This window comes from Mesocricetus auratus, unplaced genomic scaffold (genome assembly GCF_017639785.1).
Source record: "Mesocricetus auratus isolate SY011 unplaced genomic scaffold, BCM_Maur_2.0 Super-Scaffold_100008, whole genome shotgun sequence".
Lineage (NCBI taxonomy): Eukaryota > Metazoa > Chordata > Mammalia > Rodentia > Cricetidae > Mesocricetus > Mesocricetus auratus.
In genome coordinates this window covers 77,742,775-77,765,483 of record NW_024429192.1, presented here as the reverse complement: position 1 = coordinate 77,765,483, position 22,709 = coordinate 77,742,775, and the positions used below count along the sequence as shown (strand labels likewise).

At 46.9% G+C, this 22,709-nt stretch overlaps 1 protein-coding gene across 13 annotated transcripts in view; it reads right to left on the bottom strand.

Annotated features, from left to right (window-relative positions):
• The window catches only part of Sun1 (Sad1 and UNC84 domain containing 1), a 47,572-nt gene extending 24,863 nt beyond the window's left edge, over nt 1-22,709 (bottom strand). For 6 of the 13 annotated variants that reach the window (XM_005079995.4, XM_013120477.3, XM_021232910.2 and 3 more), the window contains exons 1-3: nt 22,599-22,709; nt 6,843-6,939; nt 1,430-1,624 (exon numbers count right to left, since the gene is read on the bottom strand). In XM_005079995.4, the coding sequence (XP_005080052.1) occupies nt 1,430-1,624; nt 6,843-6,919 (272 nt within the window). In that variant the 5' untranslated portion in view covers nt 6,920-6,939; nt 22,599-22,709. Of the gene's footprint in view, nt 1-1,429; nt 1,625-6,842; nt 6,940-9,969; nt 10,105-22,598 lie in introns of those variants that run through there. The other 7 variants (XM_040751246.1, XM_040751247.1, XM_040751245.1 and 4 more) reach the window with 3 other exon arrangements.

The window sequence follows — 22,709 nt, the reverse complement described above, 5'->3', positions numbered from 1 at the left end:
GCCTGGTCTTCAAAGAGAGTTCCAGGACAGTCCCCAAACCTACAGAGAAACCCTGTCTAGAAAAACCAAAAAAAAAAATTAAAACAAAGGCTACAGCTTATACATTCAACCATGTCACTCCCTTTTCTGAACAAGTAACAGTATACACACACCAGCAGCCCTACTGCTTCTACAAGCAGCTGCCAAGCACAGCAAGAGGCAATGGTTAACTGAAGGAACTTCTGCCTACATTCATATCACACAACACAAATGACAGCTGAATGTGGTGGCACCTGTCTTTAATCCCAGCAATCAGGAGACAGAAGTAGGCAGATCTCTGTGAGTTCCAGCTAGCCCTGCTACAGTGTGACTTTGCTTCAAAACAAACAGACACACAAAAATCCAAATGTCCTATATGCATCTTATATAAGTGGTGGGAGTAGGTACACACAGGTCAAAGCACCAAACCATGGCCTCCAGGAAACTGGTGTGGTAAAAGTCAGCGTTAATATACAGCACAGTCAAAAGCCTGCTCTCTTGGGGGGGGGGACGACAACGACGTCTTCTGGGCACCACAGCACCTCAGGGTGGCCCCACAGTAAGCTGTGCTACTACTTAACAGTCATCTGACATTTTATGTGACAGCCTGCAGGTCTCAGGGTAAGGCACACTACCACAGGGCCCTATGCAGTGTGGACAAGGTGCCAGCAATCTCAAGACCCCTTGAGGGTAATGTAGTTTTTACTTTACCTGAGCAAAATAAACTAAAGGTTATCACTTCTGCCAGGCATGGTGGCACACACCCTTAATCCCAGCACTAGAGAGGCAGGTGGATCTCTATGAGTTTGAGGCCAGCCTGGACTATATAAGCAAGTTCCAGAACAGCTAGGACTGTTACACAAAGACACCCTGTCTTGAAAAAAAAAAAAAAAAAAAACTAAGTGTCACTCCTATTCAGTGTCTCAGAAAGGCACAGATGGTGGGAACTTTTGCCATTGGCTACAGTGAAGACTAGCATGGAAGGTAGAGAGACAAAACATACTAGGCAGTCCAACTGTATGTGCATAGCTCACACAAGTCACAGACAGGTTTGAGTCAGCTGTGACACATCAGCAACACTGCAGCTGCCGACCCAGCAAGACTCCACCCCTCCACATTTGGTAGGCCACTGAAGATCAGCCTATCCCAGGATGAAGTAGTTTATGCCTGTGATCATGACACATTCATCCACATTGCCATCTTATCTCATGCACATTAGCATATCAGCTCCATTCTTGGGTAGACAGCAGATACTTTGAGCACTCCAGGACAATTTCAGTCAGCTCACAGGACAGATCTGCACATGAACACATGTATGTGTGCACATACAATTCCAGGGAAAGAGCTTGCTTTGACAAGCTGGAAAGCCGGTGGGTTTGACAGCTATGAAGACAAGCCACATGGTGCTCACCTGGTTTCTTTCTCCTTGGAGGGGGTGGCCCTGCTGGTGCAGATATGGGTATCAACAGCCTGGCTGTCCCCACTGCTATACGTTGCTGTTGTTGTGACAAGGCGCAAGCTTCGGCGGGACATCCTTGGAGAGTCAAATACAGGTTCCAACCTGTGCTCAGTCTCAAAATCCAGAGCATCCGAAGAATAACTAGAACTGGAGAGAGACAGGGCTGGAGGAAGCACTGGCTGCCAGGCCAGGAGCCGAAACATTCCTGTGTACTAACTTTATTGCACTGCAAGGGCAGGCATCAGTCAGTCAAACAGCCATGCATGGGCCTTCGCCAACCCTTTCCCCTGCAGACTCCAGGTGGGCAGACCTGGAGCTTCATCTGAGAACAGTTGTTTAGGGCAGGCCAAGACTCCTAGAATCCTGATGGGGCCACTAAGACAGTGACACTACAGGGACTGGAAGTAAGATCAGCAATATGTTCTTGAGAAGAAAATGGAAAGCCCCAGAATACACATTTCATACATTGAAGGTACGAACATAAAATCCTTCTGAGCCATGGCAGTCCTTCCAATGCTCTCCTCACAACTGTCAGATCAGTGCAATGGATAGAAAAGATGCACTACTCTGTGTGGTATCCAGTTTGTTCATGCCAGAAGCCAGCTGGTTCCCCTCTCAGGAGACACAAAGTAGACAGGGGAAATGACAGCTACCTTGGGGAGTATTGCTCTATAGGCAACCCCAGGAGCCAGGAGGAGCTAGTGGCTTTCCAGCTTCATGCCCTGCTAACACAGGGGCTCTGTGGCCTCAAGGGTATGGGTGAAGTAAGATCTCACAAGTGGGACACCAAGTCAGTCTGGTAAGTGCCGCTGGTCAGACCACTCAGAAGGCAGTTCAAGTGGTATCAGCAGGCATGACCTTTAGGACGTCAAGGATGCTTGAGATAGGGTGTGCCAGCAAATAGTCTGAGTCACGATAAGAGCTGACAGCAGGGTACTCAATAAGAATACTTGCCAAGCCAATTTCAGTGAAACCTAAAATTAGACAGCTTCCTTCTAGCAGAATACTTTACACAATTATGGCTTTAGTTTACAAAGATTGTATTTCACACTGGAATTGATCTATCAATGGACCAGCACTGTGGTGATTTGAACAAGAATGATCTCTAAAGCCAGGCAGCCTTTAATCCCAGTACTTGGGAGGCCGAGGCAGGAGGATCTCTGGAGTTCAAGGACAGCCAGGGCTACACAGTGAAACCGTCTCAAAAAACAAAACAAAACAAAAAGGTCTCCAGATGCTCCTATATTGGAATGGAACTATTTGAGAAGGATTAGGAGGTGTGGCCTTGTTGGAGGAAGTGTGTCACGGGGGATGGACTTTGTAGTTTCAAAAGCCCACACCAGGCCCAGTGTGCCTCTGCCCACCGCCTTCAGATCAGGATGAACTCTCAGCTACTTCTTCAGAGCCATGTTTGCCTGTGTGCTGCCTTGCTTTCTGCCATGAGAATAATGGACTAAACCTTTGAAATTTTTAGAAGCCCCAATTAAATGCTTTTGTTTGTAAGAGTTGCTTTGGTTATGGTATCTCTTCATTGAAACAGAACATTGACTAAGACAGGTACCATCTCTGCTTCCCATTCTTCTTCCCACATTCACCCTCAGACTCCAGCTGTTGGATAAGGGATCCTCACAGCTCAGGGTGTGTTTGACACTGTGGTGTGGTAAGAAGAGCACAGGCTGTCTGCTACCATTCTGTCTGCAAAGGATCAGAACTATCTAGCCAGAGAAATGAGGCCTACCACATGGAGGCTAAGAGAAAAAAGAAACTGTCCCACTCACTGCTAACTAAGATCTGTATATTAAATGACACCTCAGGTTGTGTGGTAAACATTTTGCACACACATGGTTTGTATGTGCAGGTCAGAGGACAACTTATGAAGGACAGTTCTTTCTTCCCACCATTTGAGTTCCAGGGATAGCAGTCAGTTCACTGGGCTTGGTGATAACACATGAATAAACCCACTAAGCCATCTCCACAGACCCTAGAATTCACTTGGTAGGCCAGGCAAGTCTCAAACCTACTGCCTCTGCTCTCCTGAGTAGCAACTGCACACACACACACACACACACACACACACACACACACACACACACACACACACACACACGCAGAGTTCCTCAAAGAGGGAAGTCTGACACACACCCTTCCTTCCTGCAGAATCCTGCAGCCATGTTCTGTGCCCTGTACTGAGTCCCTCCCAATCTCCAGGGACTTTTCCTTCTTAGCCACTTCTTCCACTCTCCACACCTTAGATTCTCTCTTAGGTCTTACCATAGCATTCAGACTCTCTCTCAGCAGGGCCCAAAGCAAAAGGTAACAAGCACACTTGTCTATCTCATGCCCAACTCCACCAGACCAGCTAGACCCTGGCTTTAAGCAGCTGACTCACAATGTTCAGCCTCACCATGCCTGGCAGCCTCCCTCCTGCCAGAAGAGGAAAAGCAGTGACTGCCTACAGAGCAGACAGCTCCAAGCCTGAGGACTTCTGGGTGAGGCTTCTTCTCTGAGGGAGGCAAAGGCCACCAACAGCTGCCATGACCCTTGTGAGCAGCTGACTGGGCTGACAACAGGTGGGTCAAGGAACAACACAAGCCACCTCAAATCTCCAAGAGGAGCCCCAAGTCTCTCTAGATTACAACACAAGACTCTATCACACCACTGGCATGGAGCCATGCCAGTGAAGAGAGCCAGTATGGTGATGTATAACTGAACTTCAGTGCCAGGCTAGTTTTAAGGAGCTCCTCCTTAAAAAACAAAACAAAACAAAAAACAGTAGCTGCAGAAATAAATCAGTTATTAAAGTGCTTTAAATACAAGAGGAAGGACTTGAGTTCAATCCCCAGCACCCACACAAAAAGACAAGTGTGAGTGGCCTGTGACTGTAACCCCAGCACTGGGGAGAAACAGGTCGATCCCTGCCAGTCTCACTGAATCAGTGAGCCCCAGGTTCAGATCATGTCTCAAAAAAGAAGGTAGATGATACCTGAGGTTGATACTTGCCTCAACACACATACAACTTCAGGCACACAAATATGAAAACCTAGACGTATGTTATGTATACACACAAACAAGTACTTAAACTTCTAGACCTAATACCACTTCACAGGTAGACACAAGGAAGAAGCTATTCAAACACATCACCCGTTTGAGTGATGTGAAAACACCCTGTGAACAAAAGGAGACAAGAGTTGGGAAACTTTTTTTTTTTTAATTCTCTATGTAGACCAGACTGGTCTCAAACAGAGGTCTACCTGCCTCTGCCTCTTGAGAGCTGAGGTTAAAGACCTGTGTCACCATATACCACCAAAACTAGGCATGAGGGAGCCAGTGTCACTGCAGGATGGAGCTGGTGGCTCTCCAAATTCTCACAGTGCATTTTCCAAGAGAAACACATTTTACTTAAACGCATGGATAGTTACTGAGATGACTAAGAATTAAGACATGGAAGCTGCTGAGCCAGCACTGGAATGGGTTAGCAGCTGTTACAGGAGCAGAGTAGGGTGCAGCTGCTTTGCCTCCTGCCACACTGAGATTCTGGCTGGGGACCATGACAAGTCTTCAGAGAAACTGGGACCAGAAGCCTAGGACTGTACCCACAAGCTTCCTGTGCCATGGCTGTGCCTAGGCTGACTGTCACCCACTGGGTCTTCCCTCCATCTCTGTCAGCCCCACTCCTCTGTTCCAAGCCTGCTTTGCTCTGTCTGGGACATGCTGTCCATGGCCTATGGCAATCTGTCCATAGCCTATAACAATCTCACTTACTTTTGGGGCCCAGCTGCTATCCATTGGTAACTGGTTCAGACCCACAGTCACCTGACTTGTCAATTCTATCTACCAATGACCCAACTGAAGCTGAGAATACCACTAATGGCTCTCATGGACTACCCATCCACCTCTGCATTCCCAGACAGGTCTGGCCTACTTGAGTTCTACATACTTTAAGCACATCCCTGTGGATTAAAATCCTCGGCTGAACCCCAGTCTACATACCTAACACATTGCCACCCTGTCACCATTCCTCCATACCACCTGTCCACAGGCCCCACAAGCCTAACTGAGCAAAGGTGGCAGACTTTACTGCAGCTGAGCACAGCTTTCCCTGGACACATGGATTAACACTGTACTTAAAATAGGTCATAAAGGTTAAAAATAACTACTAAGAATAACTGTCTCTATGTTCCCAGACAGGCTCAAGAAAGCCACCTGAGCTGGCTACTCATTTACTTCCGATATACTACAGGCTTCTGACCAAAACATTGTGAGTTTGAGGACAGCCTGAGACACATGGGGATAACCTGTCTCAAAATATAAACTGAGCCCAGCAAGTATCCCTTCCAGTGCAACTGGACTGAGGATGGAAATAGAAGAATTATCACATCACAGTTGACCACTGCTGTCCAAAAGCATCTTCTTGGGGCAGGGGAGACAGTTCAGAAAAAAAGTGCTCACCAAGGTGGTGTGAGAAAGGCATGGAAGCCTGTCTGTAATTCCAGTGCTCAGGAGGCGGAGATCCCCAGAACAAACAGGCTAGCTAGACTAACCAAACTGGTGAACTCTGAATTTGGTGAGAGCCTGCACCAATGAAACAGGTAAGAGCAAACAAGGAAGATACCCACTGACTCACTGTCTATCTCTGGTCTCCATGTACACATACCAGCTCACAGGTATGCCCACACATATGCAAATATGCGCACGCGCGCGCGCGCACACACACACACACACACAGAGTATTTTCTTTAGATAGTTCCTGACTTCCTTTAGGTTTTCTTGTGGATTCACCCTTACAGGTGAAGCCACCACTGGACAATAGACTCAGCACACACATCCCATGTGCCTCCTACATCTTGCCAAGCACCTAAGTTTTCCCACTGGCCAGCCATGCCCTAACCTAGTAACAAAACTGATTCTCCTTGGCGCACACCACAGCTTGCAGTGAGACCCTCTGCAATCATCCTTTCCATTTGGTGAACTGGAAAGGAGCAAAGCAGCAAGCAGTTACTAAAGCTCAAAGGACCCAAAACATCCTGTCTGGACCATGCTCCCGGAATTTGGTCTTCCAAAGGCAGCCCCAAGAGCAGGGTATCTCTGGAGGGATGCCCAAACTACTGACAAAACACTTGTTATACTTACAGGCTTGCTCCCAATCATGGCCACAGGGTGGAGCCTGAAACAGTGAATCACTCAAAGTGACTAACACCTGAGTCACTGGAAGATGTGACTCAGAAGCCCACAGCTCTAGGAGCCACTCATGGCCTCCATACCCACTTGGTTGTGGAGAACTCAACACTGTATAACTGATACATCAACACATAGCTGCGTGCTCTGAGGCTTTGTGGTGCTGCATCATGATGGGACACTCACTCACCTGAGTGCGTAGGTGTAGCCAGTGTTCTCCGGCACACACTGGGGTGGAGTGTATGTATGTAGCCGAGAAAAGTCCATGTTCACCACCTCAGACCATGCTGCAGAGGGAACAGAAGAGGACCAGGTGTTAAAGGGTGAGCAGAGGTTCAGAGACAGAGCTGGCAACCCCATTTTGATTGAAACTGATAAGTTTTTCTTAGTCCCAAGTCAAATAGCTCTGTCATGTGTCAGTTCCAAATGCGCACATAAAAACTCCAGCCACATCTATCTCTCAAGATGCATTAAAGCTTTACTGCAGAAGGAAAACAAAACAAAACAAAAAACTCCAGCCACCCACCAGGGTTGTGGATCCCAGAACCCACACAGAGCCAGACACAGAAGTGCATCTGTAATCCCAGATGGCGTACACAACCACAGTGTCCAGGTGGAAGGCAGTGAATAACACTTGCAGCTGAGCCGGGCGGTGGTGGCGCACGCCTTTAATCCCAGCACTCGGGAGGCAGAGGCAGGTGGATCTCTGTGAGTTCGAGGCTGGGCTGGGCTAGTCCAGCCTCGAAAACAATACAGAGAAACCCTGTCTCGTAAAAACCAAAAACAAAAACAAAAAACAAAAAACACTTGCAGCTGTCCTCTGACCTCCACACACACACACACTATATGCAACCCACACACAACCAAAACCAAAAAGTAACAAGTGAGTGAGACATGGTAATAATCCTAACACTAGGGAGGCTGAAGCAGAAGATTTACCTAGAGTTTGAAGCTAGCATGGCCTACAAAGTGAGCAGCTCATTAAAAAACTATCAAGAGAAGTCCTGGGCCAATTTATAATGACTTAAATGGTGCACTTTCCAAGAAAACCTGACAGTGACTCCAGAGCCCTTTTCTGAATTGTTGAACTGTTACTTTCCATCACTATTTTTTGTTGTTGTTGTTGTTGGCTTTTTGGAGACAAAGTTTAACAGCTCTAGATATCCTAGAACTCACTCTGTAGACCAGGCTAGCCTTTAATTCACAGAGATCCACCTGCCCCTGCCTCCTGAGTGCTGGGATTAAAGGCATGTGCCACCTCCCAGTATTATCATTTCTTTCTCCTCTTCCTCCTTTTTTTTTCCTTTGTTTAGCTTGTTCATTCCTTTGTTTGTTTTTTTGAGACAGGGTTTCTCTGTGTAACAGAGCCTTGACTGTCCTGGAACTCATTTCGTAGACCAAGTTGACCTTGAACTCACAAAGGTCTGCCGCCTCTGCTGCCTTCCAAGTGCCAGGATGAAAGGAATGAGACACCACACCTGGCTAAAAAGATATTTATTTTACTTTATTGGTCTCTCTATGTAGTTCTGGAACTCACTGTGTAGACCAGACTGCCCTCAAACTCACAAAGATCCCCCTGCCTCTGTTTACTGGATGCCTAGTTTTAAAGGTGTGCACCACCACACTAGGCCTGTGACTTTCCGTTTCTTGAAGGGGTCATATGCTCTCAGTCTTCTGGAATAAGAGGGCTAACTTTTATCCTATGGTCAGAGAGTACCACTGCCATCCTATGCTGCAAAGCTGGGACTTGCACAAGCACCTCAGAACCAAACAAAAAAACCCAGTAGCAGAGAATGGGAGGAAAAAGAAGAATTTCGACACTTTATACCTTCCCCTCTTGACAAACATAAAACTGTGGAGAGCTCATTGTTTCTCAAGTTCTCATCTTTGATTCTTTATAACTCAAATCTTCCTCTGGCTAAAAATACAAGGTACATGTGTGCAAACACACACACATTTAATGACATGTACTCAAAGTTCTCATAAAGGTGGGAGGCAGCTCGGTAGGACTGTGCTTAAGACTACGCACATACTATTTGCAAGGTCCCAGGTTCCACTCCAGAACTGAAAAACAAAATAAAATTAAACAACTGCTCATAGTAATGGGAATCATAACCCATTGAAAATCCAGGGAAATGAAGTGGTGGCTGATACCTGCAACTATGGCATTCCAAAGCAGGAGGAGTGCTGTGAACTCCAGGTCAGCCAGAGCTACAGGTAAAACCCTGTTTACATGCTTTTAATCCCAGCACTCAGGAGGCAGAGGCAGGTGGATCTCTGTAAGTTTGAGGACAGCCTGATCTACAAAGCTGCACAGAGAAACCCTGTCTCAAAAAAAGTCAAAACCAAATAAATAAAAGAAAATGGAAAATAGCACTTCCTGAACAACAGCAAAAAATTATACATGAATGACAGTTAAAGGCACTTTCATTACATCATTTTTTTTTTGGTTTGTTTGTTTTTGTTTTTTGAGACAGGGTTTCTCTGTGTAGCCCTACCTGTCCTAGAACTAGCTCTTGTAGACTAGGCTGGCCTACAAGAATTCAGAGACCCGACTGCCTCTGTCTCCCGAGTGCTGGGATTAAAGGTGTGCACCACCACTGCCAGGCTGACATTTTCTTTTCTACTTAAAGATATATTTTTTTTATGAGTGTTTTGCCTGCATATATGTATGGGTACCATGTGCATGACAGGTGCTCACAGAAGCCATGAGAGGGTGTTGTTGTATCCCCTGGAATTGTAGTCACAGATGGCTGTGGGTGCTGGTAAGTAAACCTGGGTCTTCTACAAGAGCAGGAAGTGTTTCCACCCACTAAGCTCTAACAGTTTTCCTTAAATAGCCCAAATATTCCATTAAAGATGAGACACTCATAAGGGCTATCATATCTATATGATATCTCTATGGTGATACATGCCTATCATCCCAACATCTGGGAGACACAAGCAAGAGGATCAGGAGTTCTAGGGGAGCCTAGGATGTAAGACTAGGTGATAGATTTTGCTACTACAGCATTGATACTCTTTCTTTCTGTTTCTCTCTCTGTCTTTGTGTTTGTCTCTCTCTCAAAGAAAAGAAGTCTCACAGTGTCTTCCCGGCTGTCCTCCAACTCATGGCTCAAGCAATCCTCCTGCCTTAGCTTACTAAGCAGCTAGGACAGCAGGCACTTGTCACCACACCCAGTAGGTCTAAGAACCTCACAGCACACCTGAGTTCAAGAAAACACTTCTGCCTGCCAGCCACACTCTTGGCAGGTGAGGGGATGTGTGAACAACATCTGTAGATAGCAGTAACTGCTGAATCCAATAATGCCTGATACCTGCTTAGCTTCTCCATGCCCTCTTTGTATGTTAGGAGCACTTGAACAGACCCAAAGGAGACTGTCAAGGCACAGAACTGGACATCTCACTGGCTCCAACCTCCTGGCTGGCTCCGGGGCCTCACGCACACTGCCTCCCAACCTCCGAACAATGGGGCCCTGCCCTGGTAGAATGTAATAATGGATTCTGAGCAGGTAACCAAAACATTCTGGACCGAGTGACAACATCAATAACCGCTCCTACTTTCATTCTTCAGGACAGGTGTTCAACTCCTTCTCATCATCCCGTTATTCACTTAACATCAAAATCAAATTTTCTACCTTCATTCCCCAAAGTGACTTTTCTTTTTTTTAATAATTTTTTTTTTTTTTTTTTGGTTTTACAAGACAGGGTTTCTCTGTATTGTTTTGGAGGCTGTCGGTCCAGCCCGGCCTCGAACTCACAGAGATCCGCCTACCTCTGCCTCCCGAGTGCTGGGATTAAAGGCGTGTGCCGCCGCCACCACCACCGGGCTTAATAATTTATTTTATTTTATGAGCATTGGTGTTTTGCCTGCATGTGTGTCTGTGTGAGGGTCTCAGATCTTAGAGTTATAGGCAGTTATGAGCTGCCATATATGTACTGGGAATTGAACTGGGTCCTCTGAAAGAGCAATCAGTGCTCTTAACTGGCTGAACTGCAGTAGACTAATGAATAAGGAAGGTATTGGCCCCCTACTCCAAAGGGTGGACAGTGCATTTTTGACCTGGCTCAACCCCAGGACATGCAGAGCAATGCCAAAATCCAATGGCTAATGCCTACCAGCCCTGGTGTGGATGGAAGACAGAGAACACTGTGGGTAACAGCAGAGGGAGACTCAGTTCTGTCATTCCACTCAGCCAAGACTTGGTTCTCAAAGCTGGGGATCAGGGTCATGTAAGCAACTACATATGCTTTTCTATCTAGAGGAATACCTGAGCATGCTCACTCCCATGAAGCTAGATGAAAGCCCCAGGACATCCACCACACACCATGACCCCTGTATAGCTCATCTCAGTTCCCTGTCAGTGGAACACCCCCATGACAGTATCCAAGGAGAACCTAACTTCCTCTGAGCACAAATCTACAAGAAGACAACCAGGGTCATATGCCAGCTTCCCATCCAGAGCTGGAAGATCACAGAAGTAGGCAGAAGACCTGCAGCTAAGAGTGGTGGGCTCTGAGAAGGTTTTTGATGAACTGGGATGCAAAGGTGATGCCATACGAATACAAGTGTGAACACACGCTGAATCCAGGCAGCAAGGTCTGGGGCAGGACAAGGAGGAAGCAGTTATTATGGCAGCAGGCCTGCAGACCCTGAACCCTCGCCCCATTAAACCTGATGCCTCTCGAATCCAGAAAGCCCTGTGATCACATTCTCCAGAGAAAGCCTACTAAACACAAAGCTGTGTGCAGAGCATCACACTCCCTGCTTCCCAATATTGCTTAGTAAGGGCACTGACCCATCTGCCTTGGGCCCAAACTTACCAGTCCAGTGGTCTACTGATGATCCAGACAATTACCCCAGAAAACATGTCTGGACACATAGGTTAACATACATGGGCATGCATACACACTTACTCTCCAAAGTACAAGGCTCTGGAGGTGCTGCACAGAATTTGCCAGACAAGAGAGCAGCCCACTCCTCCTGAAATCACTGCATTAACATGTATTTTACTCTATGGCACACACCTGCAATCAATGCTATTCAGGAAGCTGAGGCAGACAGAAGGATTGTGAATTCAAGGCAGCCTAAACTATATAGAGACAGTAAGATGATCTCATAAAACCAAAACAAAGCCGGGTGGTGGTGGCATATACCCTTAATCCCAGCACTTGGGAGGCATCAGCAAGTGGATCTCTGTGAGTTTAAGGCCAGCCTGGTCTAGAGAGCGAGTTCCAAGACAGACTCCAAAGCTCCACAGAGAAACCCTGTCTCCGAAAAAACAAACAAACAAACAAACAAACAAACAAAAAAACAGAGAGGGCAGAATGGATTAGTACACGTAAGACAAAGCCTGATAGGCACACACTGCAATGTTAGCTGCAATTACTTTGTAGGAAAAGAAACTATGTTTCAGTTAAAAAACAAAGAAGAGAGAGAGAGAGACTGGTTCAAGCTAACAGCTGTTAAGAGAGAGACAGAATGGGCTGGCAAGATGGCTCAGCAGGTCAAGGCACTTGTAGCCAACCTAACTACATGAGTTCAAATCCCCGGGACCCACATGGTAGAAGGAAAAGAACTGAGAACTGACTCCACAGGCCATTCTCTGACCTCCACATATGTACACCACAACACGAGTGCCTTTCTTCTGTGTCTCTGTCCCTGTCTGTCTGTCTGTGTATCTTTGTGCCTGTCTGCATATCTGTCTGTCTCTCTGTCTCTCTGTCTCTCTCTCTCTCACACACACACATACACACACACACAGAGAGAGAAAGAAATAATAAAGGAATGGAATGTATAAGTTTAAAATAAATAAATTTGTAAAAAATATTTGTTTCCTCCTAGGTCAGCAATCCCAGAGATGAAAGATTAACTTAAGCCTGCCCTGAACAAAAGACAAAAGTCCACTGATCAGCATGGATGGCTCAACCACGCCTGGACCCTCACAAGCTCATGCCACCACCTACAGGCCAAATGTAATCTGCTGCACCTCCTTCTGGTGTCCAAGAACAGGTTTAGCATATTCACAATGTTCAATCTCCAAGGTCCCCTCATCTGCTGACCACAGTCCACCTCCTGGCTACACCCTGAAGAGACTGCTCTGTGGGGCCTCAGTCTATGGGACTGGTGGGAAATGCTCTGCACCTATTGGCCAAAGGGCAACAAAACTGTAAGTCAAGAAATGCGACTGTTTTTAACAGCATCAGAAGACTCTGAAAAGAACCTATGGGTCACCAGAGGTCCTGTCGCTCCTCCAGCCTTTCTGGCTACCTGAACCAGTGTCACTACTGACATGACTTTGTTCGTCCCACATTCCTCACAGGTGCGCTGAGTGCACACTGCAGGGCACTGGCCTAACACTGGTGTCCACAGAGAACATAAGGAGGAGAGCCAGCACGCCAGAGAAAGTTGACACAGGAGAGGCTCTGCCTTCCAAGTCATCCAGATGAGGCCTGCCTTTGTCCTGTGCTTATGCTGTCCAGGAGAACACAGGCCAGAAAAGAAAACTGTTCAGATGCAAGTTCTCATTCCTAATACCAAGGATAGAACCAGGGCCTTTACATGTTAGGCAAATGTTGTATCCGTGAGCCATGTCACCAGCCCTGGAAGTGTTTTTATAAGTAGGCATATCTCAGCAGGATCCTTCAGCCACACTGATTTCTAAGTAACACCACTCTCCCCTTGCAGGATCCACACACACTAAGGATGACAATACTAAGTCCAGGTCTTGTCTGTTTTGGTCAAAAGTGAGTTTCAGTCCTTCCACCCTATCACCTGAATGTTTGCCACCTAGAATGCCTGTGTTTACTTTACAGCAAAACAGGAAACACATCAGGAAATTTTCAGTAATAAATTAAATGTAGCTTCATACAAACAACACAAACCCAAAACACAGAAGAGAATTGCAGCTCTCAAATAAATCAAGTACAATCTTTCTACTGGTCCCTGCTAGGGGCCACAGCTGGGGACAGCTGCTTGGCTTGGGCCTTAGGCTACTGGCCACACAAGGGATTTGATCTGTACCTACAGAGACGAAACCCTATGTGAAAAATGACAAAGCACCTGGTCTCAGAGACACTCTGAAACGCAAACTTAAAAACTGATGGGAGCACCTCCTTCTGTCTCTAGGAAGGTGGAAGATGCTGCAGTTGGAGTTGATGCCTCCTGGCACTGTCAATAAAGTACACCTAGCAAGCCATGTCACAGCTTTGAACACAAATCACGAAGACCACAGCCATGTCTTAAAATCACTTTCCATACCATCTGAGGTCAAATCCCAGAGACTCAGGTCTGAGAGTTCATCCCAATACAATCTAAGGGGAGTGGGGAGTACAGGATGCCAGGCCCTCCTCCAGCTTCCCACGAAGCACCATCTGCCATAGGTCTCATCCTCAGTGGTACTCTGAAACCCCATCACACCCCCTACCCAACCCTTCCAGGAGATGCTTCCAGAAGAACCAGGAAAGCACAGACACACATTTCTACCTCCTCCTCGAGGGTTCACCATCACCTGGGACTTGGCTCTGCAGAGCACACAGGTGCTACCCAGCAGGCTCAATGACTATGTCCACTGTCAAGAAAAAAAAACTTGAAAAATTTTGTTTCTTTGGTTTCTTTATTGCAATGCAAAAGATGAAATGCAGGGCATTTTATAGATTAAGAAAGTGCTCTACAATTGAAAATATCCCAGAGTAACTTCTGTTAAATCAAATTTCTGCTAGCCTAGACTATAACTACAGAGGTTGATACAGGAGGATTGTGAGTTCCAAGCATGCATGGCTACAAAACAACATCTTTCTTGCCTCAAAAACAAATAATTCTGCCATACCCAATGCACAGACACACACACAGACACATTTTTAGACAACATTTGGTAAGTAGGACATGCTTGTAACTAAGCATTGGGAAGGCTGAGGTAGGGGCATATAGAATTAGAGGCCAGCCTGGGCTACAAAGTCAGACTTTACTTTAAAAAACAAATGAAAGAACTGGAGAGATGGTTCAGAATTTAAGAGCACTGGCTGTTCTTTCAGAGGTCCTGAGTTCAATTCCCAGCAACCACATGCTGGCTCACAACCATCTATAATGCGATCTGATGCCCTCTTCTGGAGTATAGGCATACATGCCAGCAGAACATTGTATGTATAATAAATAAGTCTAAAAAAAAAAAGCCAGGCATGGTGGTGAACACCTATAATCCCATCTCCCAGAAGGCAGAGACAAGTGGATCTCTGAATTCTAAGTCAGCTTGATCTACACAGAAAGTTCTAGCCCAGTCAGAGTTATAAAGAGAGACCCTGTCTCAAAAAAAAAACAATAAACAAACAAACCAATTTTAGAACATCAGTACCATAACAGTGTGATGGGATACGTCTGTAATTCCAGCTACTAGAAACGCTGAGACAAGATCTCAAGTTCAAGACCTGCCCGTACTACATGATACTCAGCTAGCCTGAGCAAATTAGCAAGATCCTGTCCTATCTCAAAATGTATTTAAAAATAGAAAAAGGGGATGGGGAGTTGGCGCACACCTTTAATCCCAGCACTTAGGAGGCAGAGACAGGCAGATCTCTGTGAGTTCCAGGCTAGCCTGGTCTACAGAGTGAGTCCTAGGACAGGCTACAAGTCACAGAGAAATCCTACCTCCAAAAACAAAACAAACAAACAGGACTATAACCAGGGCATACATCTTAGTGAAAGCATTAAACAAGCATATCTAAGGCCTGGGTTCAACACCTAACACTGAAAACCCAACAAAGCAGAAAGAAGCAGCAGCAGGGCAGGCAGGACAGAGGCACTCTGAAACCTCACCTGCCCTGAGGGAATCCTCTTTCCTGCTGGAGGAACCACAGGTTCAGCAAGCCCTTTCACACCATCTGTCTGTGACCTGAAGCCTAATTCTGCAAAGGTCAAGAGGCGCCTGCCACAGAGATCTTGTCTCCACACTGAAATCTATGGCTCACACCTCCAAAAGAATGGGGAGCACTGGCCTGACCAGCACAGACCGGGTTGTTTGATGAGCAACGCCCATCAGAGATATCACCTGTAAAGAGACTAGTTTCAGATGCAGAGCTAGCATTCTCAGATTCACCATCGGAAAATCTAGTGGGGTAGGTGGTCCAGAATAGCAGTGGGTTCCAAATTTGGGGAGTAGGGAGGAGAAAACAAGAGTGTGTTTTCAATCAAGGTGGTAGCATGGCAACCCTCCAGCCAGTATCCAGAACCAGCCCCTTGAGCATTCACCAAAGCAACAGGCACTCAGGAGCAGCAGCCTGAGGGATTCATGCCCTATGAGGCATTCTGCCATTTCCTGGGACTCTCTCTCTCTCTCTCTCTTTTTTTTTTTTTTTTGTTTTTCGAGACAGGGTTTCTCTGTGGCTTTGGAGGCTGTCCTGGAACTCACTTTGTAGACCAGGCTGGCCTCAAACTCACAGAGATCCGCCTGCCTCTGCCTTCCGAGTGCTGGGATTAAAGGCGTGCTCCACCAACGCCGGGCTCCTGGGACTCTCTTGCCTCACTCAAACCTTTAAGGCAGGGCAAGAGTCCTGAGGGTGATTTCTAAAAATGCACCATTGTTTACTGGGAGCAAATGTGGACTGGCCTAGTTTAAGGGATGTGACCCCAAAAGGAGCAGAGTAAGTATCTAGGAAAGTACTCAAGACTCACAAACCCAGAAGGGTGAAGCACACTCTATTAAATACCCGTGTTCTTTGAAAATAGGTCAGTCAGCTCATCCCTGTGACAGATGAGCACAAGGCCAGCATGATGGCTCAGTAGGCAAAGGCACTTGCCACAAAGTCTGCTGACCTGAGTTGGATCCCAGGAACCCAGGAGCAAAGAGAGAATGGACTCAGGCAAGCTGTCCTCTAAATACACCCACACAGGGAATAAATAAAGTGTTGAACACAGATGTCAGGTTCCACAGAAAGGCAAATATGCATGGAACAAAAAGGAAGAGCCAAAGGGAAAGGCACTTTTGGAACCCAGATGAATGAGAGCCAACTTGAGCCATAAAAGGCTCAGAGAGCTTCTGCAATAACAATATCAAAAAGTACCTGGTTTTTATCAAAGAACCCCAAAGACTCAGGAACTAGTAGCACCCATTTAATACCCAAAAGTAAGGGTGTCAGTGAAACTAAGAGGCTGGAGGTGGCTAGGCCAGAAGTCTGTTGGAGATGCCCTCAAGCAAAACCACATGATCATGGTAGTGGGTACAGAAAGTACACTGGAGAATCCCCACATCCTTTCATGTATAACACAACATTCAGTAAGCTGGGTGTGGTAGCTCACATCTGTATCCCCATCTCTTGGAAAGTAGAACTCCAAATCTGAGGTAAAAAGTAGACCCTACTTTGCAAAATTAAGAAAATAAAAATAGGATGGTGGTGGCACATGCCTTTAATCCCAATACTGGAGAAGCAGAACCAGGCAGATCCCTGTGAGTTGAGGCCAGTTTGATATACAAAGCAATTTCCAGGGCAGCTAGCAGCTAGGGCTGTTACAAAGGGAAACCCTGTCTCAAAACAAAACAAAAAACAAAAAAAGGTAAATAAATTTAAATGTGTGGATGTGGCTCAGCTGGTACAATGCACACTTCTCATGCAAAGAGCCCTGGGTTCCCACCCCAGCATTGCATAAGCCAGGTGTGGTGGTGCAAATGCAATCCCACCACTCGGAAGGTAGAAGCAGGAAGAGCAGAAGTTAAGGGTTGTCCTCAGCTTCAACAAATGAAGTCCTCAACATTCCATACAGGCATCCATGAAAAGCCTACAGTCAATGTCACCCAACGGTGAAAAGACAGAATGCTCCCTAAGATCAAGAAGGAATAGGACAGGCAGCAGTGTTATCTGACACTGTCCTGAAGTGCATGCCAGAGCAATTACTCAAGGAAAGGGGAAAAAAGGCGTACAGACCGGAAAGGCAGTAACAGTAAGGTAACCTTTACTCTCAGTTGACGAGATTTCATACACAGAATTTCCTAAAGCACAACCGAGAATGATGGCTAATAAATTCAGTAAAGTAGCAGCTGTACTTCCACAGGCTACCAATGAGCAAGGTCAATTGAGAATTCCCTCCACAACAGCATCAAAAAAGCTTTGGGAATCAATTTAACCACCCAAGGGCAGAACCTGGATACTGAAAGCCACAAGGAAATGTAAAAAGGCCCACAAAGTCCAAGAACAGAAAGACTCACTATCCTGAAAAGCAATGTGCACAAATGCACTGTGACCCTTGTCAATACCCCAAGGATCCTTTCTGCAAACCTGGAAAAGCCATCCCTCATTTACACTGAACTGCAGAAGTTTCCAGAGAGCAAGTATGTCTGGAAAAAGGAGCTGAGCTCAGGAGTCACTGAAATTTCAAAATCCACTGCAAGTCAATGTGGTACTGGCATCTGGGCAGACATCATACTCCAACAGAATGGCATACAGGGTCAAAAGTAAACCTTACATCCGGAGTCAAATGGCAAGGGAAGCAGCTTCCTTTAGCAAATGGTGCTAGAGCAGTTGAGCTTCCAAGGGAAGAATGAAGTCAGACCCTCAGACGTCACAGCTCACAGTGAACTCACAACAGATCAAAGACCTAAATGTAACCACAAAAACTATCAAACTTTTAAAAGAAGATATATAAAGACAAGTCTTTGTAACCTGGAGTTTGCAATATGTCCACCTTAAAAAAAAAGCAGATAAATTGGACTTTATCACTTTGAGCATTAAAAATACTCAAGGCTGGGCAGGTGGATCCCTAAGTTTGAAACAGCCTGGTCTATGTAATGAGTGAGTTCCTGGCCAGCCAAGGCTACACAGTGAGATCCTGTTTCAAAACAAACAAATAACAACAAAAACAAAACACTATCAAAAGGATGTTGATGGCCATGGCCAGGTTGTGGTGGTGTATATACCTTTAATCTCAGCACTTGGGAGGCAGAGGCAGATGAATATCTGTGAGTTTGAGGCCAGCCTGATCTGCAGAGCTAGTTCCAGAACAGAAACCCTATCTTGTTTTGTTTGTTTTTTTGTTTTTCGAGACAGGGTTTCTCTGTGGCTTTGGAGGCTGTCCTGGAACTAGCTCTTATAGACCAGACTGGTCTCAAACTCACAGAGATCTGCCTGCCTCTGCCTCCCAAGTGCTGGGATTAAAGGCGTGTGCCACCACCGCCCCGGCGGCCAGAAACCCTGGCTTAAATTAAAAAAAAAAAAAAAAATGATGGCCATGGCGGGTAAGAGGGTTCAGTAGCTAAAACACTTGCAGCATGAGCCTGAAGCCCAGAGTTCAATCCCCAAGACCCACATAAGGTGGAAGAAGAAAACTGACACTACAAAGTTGTTCTCTGACTTCCACATACACACACACTCAGACATATCACATATAAACAATAACTGAGGGAGGAGACAGAGGTGAAGCAAAGCATGGTAGCAAATACTAGCAATACTAGGAGGCTGAGGCAGGAGGACCATAAATTTGAAACCAGTCTATGAGATTTATGGTGAGATCCTGTCTCAAAGAAAGGCAGAGGTGGGTGGCATTGCAAGTCATATATGTTCAGAATGTATAAACAATTTCCACAACTCAACAAAACAACCTAATTAAAAGACAGGGAAAGGGTAGGCATGACAAACCAACACCTTCAACTGCAGCACTTACAAGGCAGAGGCAGGAGGATTGTTAATTCCAGGTCAGCCTGGTTTACACAGAAAACAGATGGCAGTGAAGACCTGAAGCAACAATCCACACACATCACTTGTCAACTGGGAAATGCATACTTCACAGTCACTGAGACGAGGGGTGGGGGTGGGGTGGGAGTGTGGAAGAAGGAAAACAAGTATAAGCAGAGATGTGGAGAAAGTGGGCCTCTCCCGTGTTGTGGGTGGGAGGATAAAACATGCAGCCATTGCAGAAAACAGCCTGGATGCTCCCCACAAAGTTAAACATAGAACTGCCATGTGACCCAGCAATTCTACTATAGATCTATAGTCCAAGAATTAAAAACAGGTGCTCGGGGGCAGGAGTCATGGCCCAGTCAGTAAAGAGTTGGAAACACAGCATGAGGACCTAAGTCTGACCTCCAGGACCCACAGAAAAAGCTGGACACAGCAGACTGCAACTGTTATCCTAGCATCAGAGGCAGAGACAGGAGGATCTCCAGAGCTTGTTGGCCAGTCTGTTCCAAATTGGCGAGTCTCAGATCCCATCGCGAAGCACCATTTCAAAAAGTAAGGTAGCTGGGTTATAATGCTGCATGCCTTTAATACCAGAACTTGGGAGGTAGAGACAGGCAAATCTTTTGAGTCTGAGGCCAGCCTAGTCTACAGAACCACGACAGCCAGGGCTACATAGTGAGATCCTGAAGAAAACAAACAAGCAAAAACAAAGGTAGAAAATTGAGATAGGCACCCAACATCAACCTTGGGTTGCTACATGCATGTATGCAAGCACACATTCAGACACAGGTGTTCAAGTACAAACTTGTTCCCATGATCCCAGCAATACTAGGTAAACAATCCAAATGTCCAATGATGTGGATAAACAAGATTTAATAAGGCCTTCGAGGTGGCTCAGAAGGGTAGACCTATCTGCTACCAAATTTGATGACCTGACTTCAGTCCCTTAGGATTTAAAAAGGTGAAAAACACTGACTCCAGCAAGTTGTCCTCTTGGCCTCGGCAAACATACACATGCAAATAAATATTTTTTACAGTTTTATTTAATTTTTTTTCTGGTTTTTCGAGACAGGGTTTCTCTGTGGCTTTGGAGGCTGTCCTGGAACTAGCTCTTGTAGACCCGGCTGGCCTCGAACTCACAGAGATCCACCTGCCTCTGCCTCCCAAGTGCTGGGATTAAAGGCGTGCACCACCAACGCCCGGCTCAGTTTTATTTAATTTTTTATTATGTATACAGTGTTCTTGCATGCAGATGGTTGTGAGCCATTCTATGTGGGAACTGGGAATTGAACTCAGGACCTCTGGAAGTGCAACCAGTGCTCTTAACCCCTGAGCCATCTCTCCAGGCCCCAAATAAAATATTTCTAGTCAGCCACAGAAAGCAATAGAATAAATAGGGACACAGCATGGATGAGCCTTAAATAAAATATCCAGAATGGACAATTCCACAGACTGTAAGCACAGCTGCAGCTAAGGAACAGAGAGGAGGAAAATGGGAGGGACTGCTTGGTGGGTACTGGGTTTCCCTTTAGGGTGATAAAAAGCTGGAACTAGATAATGGTGATGGTTGTGTAATACCATATACAGTTTAAGATGGAAATTTTCATAAACACACAGACACACAGAGCAGCTGGCATTCATTCCCTTTCTGCTCTCTCCCAGAAAGACCAAAGGGCAAATAACCCGAGGCTGCCAACCTCCGGGAACTAAAAGCATCTCTCCAAATCTCTGGCACAACTCTCAAGAGAGGGCATGGTAGTGCACACTTGTAATACCAGCCCTGGGAAGTTGGAAGCACAAGGATCTGGATTTCAACTCTGGGCCTGCCTGAGCTACAAAAAACCTGGCCAAAACAACAACAAAAACCCAAAAGGTAACTAAAGAAAAAGAAGAGTCCTCTCAGAAGCTCATGTGATTGGAGCAAAGGCTCAAGCATGTCACCCACAGCCTGGGCAGAGTACCACAGCCTGCACATTATAAGAGTGACCACTCGGTGGTGGTGCACACCTGTAATCCCAGCACTTAGGAGGCAGAGGCAGGTGGATCTCTGTGAGTTCGAGGTCAGCCTGGTCTACAAAGCAAGTTCCAGGACAGCCAGAACTGTTACACAGTAAATCCCTGTCTTGAAAAGCAAACAAACAAACAAAAAAAGTGACTCAGCCCTGACTAAGGATAACAGGAGGCATAGAAAGGTATAGAAGACTAGGGCCGGGACTCAAGGAATCCCTGGGTTCCAGACCCATCCCCAGTAACAATGACCAGTACAATTGTGCTCACCTACAATCTAGTCTTAGCACTATGGAGACGGAGGCAGAGAATTAAGAGCTCAAGGACATCTTTTTGCTATATAGCAAATTCTAGGCCGGCCTGGGCTACTTGAGACCCGACCCATAAATAAATAATGACTGACTGGCTGACAGACGGACAGACAGAGAAAGCCCGGCTTCGTGGCGCACGCCTTTAACCCCAGCACCCAGGAAGCAGAGGAAGGTGGATCTCTAGAGACAGTCAGAACTACATAGTGAGACCCTGTCTCGTAAAAAAGACAGAAAGGGGAGGGGGAGACGAAAAGAAAGAAAAATAGCATAAGGCTGGGGCGCAGAACGTAAAAAAAGAGTTCTGGAGAGATCTAAAACATGCAACAGTCAAGTTAAAATGCCCGGCAAAACCTAATTAGGAAAATCTGTCTCGCAGGCGGGAAGCGCACGTCGCAGGACTGCACTTCACACCACACAGCGGGGAGCAGCAAAGTTCCTCTAGCTGATGCCCACGCGTCTCTAGGCTGCAACCTACAAGGCTCCAGCGAACCAGCCTGGCATTGTCCTGCGCGCCGTGCTGAGGGCGAAGGCAACTGGCTCCGGATAACCAGCAAGTATAAGGTGCCGAGGCCAGGTACTCGCTACTCGGCCCGCGCCCCTCCCCGCACCTACAGCACCTGCGCCCCGAGAGGGCGCGCCCCCGGGATGGCTCCTGCGCCTGCGCGCCGCGACTGGTAGCAGAAGACCCCGGAACCCAACACGCTAAGGGTCCGGGGCGAGCTGGGACCACAGTGCCAAGGCACAAGGGACACCGAGTTCGGGGCGCCTGGGCGCGCGGCCTGGCAGTGCGAAGGGCGTCGCGCGCGTCGTGGCCGGTTGGCGGTTCCCTCTTCGAGCTGTCCCCGCCACCTACATCCCGGCCGATCCTTAGACAGTCTCCCAATGCCCGCGGCAAGATCGTGGTGGTCCCACCTTCCCCCGCCTACCCACTCCCACTCTTGCCCAGCCCGCTCGCCGCAGCTCACCTGCCTCGCGCCGCCGCCTCAGGCCTCGTCCGCGCCGCCCAGGCCGGGCACCGAAGACTCTCCATAGCCTCAGCCAATCGCGCGCCGCGCCGGGATCGGAGGCGGGGAGCG